Below are 1,152 nucleotides of genomic sequence, written 5' to 3' on the forward strand. Positions count from 1 at the left end.
TGGTGCGAAACGAGTTTCACGACCGGAGTGCAATTGGGAGCTGGAAGCTTTCAGAGGTGTTACACCATGGTTCCAAACTGCTAAAGATCACCGTTAACTGTTTCAACATCTCGACAGGGCGGCTCCTATTTCCCATGATCTTCCGGAAGCCTGAAAGCCACAAGAGCCCAGTGTTGTGCCTATGCTTTGTGCCCAGAGGTGGGTTCTGAGCAGCGACCCCTGCCCCCTTACATGCCCCCACCCCCCCAAACCACGGTGTTCCCCCTAAGTGTCCACGCTGGCCTTTATGAACATGACATCGTTGGTGACATAACTGTGCCAGTTGGCGTGGAGCTGGGCAAGGGGCAGGAACTCGGGGCAGCCACTGGCAACGTTCATGGCCTGGACGGGCCTATGGAAGGAGGCAGAGCCGATGTCTGGTTTGAAGGCTGTCACTGTATGCTGGCGCCTGGCGCTCTGATCCAGCAGTCGGAAGGTGACCTGGAGCCAAGGGAGAAAGGACGGTTTTACTTCTCTTGTTCTCACTCACACACACACACACTTCCTCTCTCTCTCTCGCGTGTACCCACATAGTTTCTCTTTGTGGACCTTTTAGAGAATTTCCAATCAACCTGTTCAGAGATGTTATTGTGCTCCTCTGGGGCAGGTGGGACTTGAACTTGGGCCTCCTGTCTCAGAGGTAGGGGCACTACCACTGCAGCTCAAGAGGCTTTAAGGGGTTCCTTTTGTTCTCCATCCCTCACTCCAGTCCCCGTCAGGGCCGCACTCCCATCATCCCTCACTCCATCAGCGTACCCCCACCCCGCCGTACGGTTTGCATTCCCATCGCTGCGTTACAATGACCCCCGTTAGGTTTCCACTCCCATCATCCCTCACTGCGTTACTGTCACCCCCATCAGATCCGCATTCCCATGATCCATCACTCTGTCACAGCGCCACCTCTGCCCCCACCCGCCCAACCTGTCCTGTTAGGGCTGCACTCCCGTCATTCCTCACTCCATCACAATGACCCCCATCATCCCTCACTCCCGTCATCCCTCACTCCGTCACAGTGACGCCCGTCATCCCTCACTCCCGTCATCCCCCGCTCCATCACAGTGACCCCCGTCATCCCTCGCTCCATCACAGTGACCCCCATCATCCCTCACTCCC

The 1,152-nt window shown here is 56.7% G+C and overlaps 1 protein-coding gene across 1 annotated transcript in view; it reads right to left on the reverse strand.

The window, feature by feature from the left end:
* Positions 1–256: 256 nt before the first annotated feature.
* LOC125488297 (TNF receptor-associated factor 1-like) overlaps positions 257–1,152 on the reverse strand; it is a 39,782-nt gene continuing 38,886 nt past the window's right edge. The window contains exon 4 of the mRNA XM_048621241.1: positions 257–480. Within this exon, the coding sequence (XP_048477198.1) occupies positions 265–480 (216 nt within the window). The 3' untranslated portion in view covers positions 257–264. The remainder of the gene's footprint in view (positions 481–1,152) is intronic.

Source organism: Rhincodon typus, unplaced genomic scaffold (genome assembly GCF_021869965.1).
Source record: "Rhincodon typus isolate 14 unplaced genomic scaffold, sRhiTyp1.1 hic_rhity00000211, whole genome shotgun sequence".
NCBI lineage: Eukaryota > Metazoa > Chordata > Chondrichthyes > Orectolobiformes > Rhincodontidae > Rhincodon > Rhincodon typus.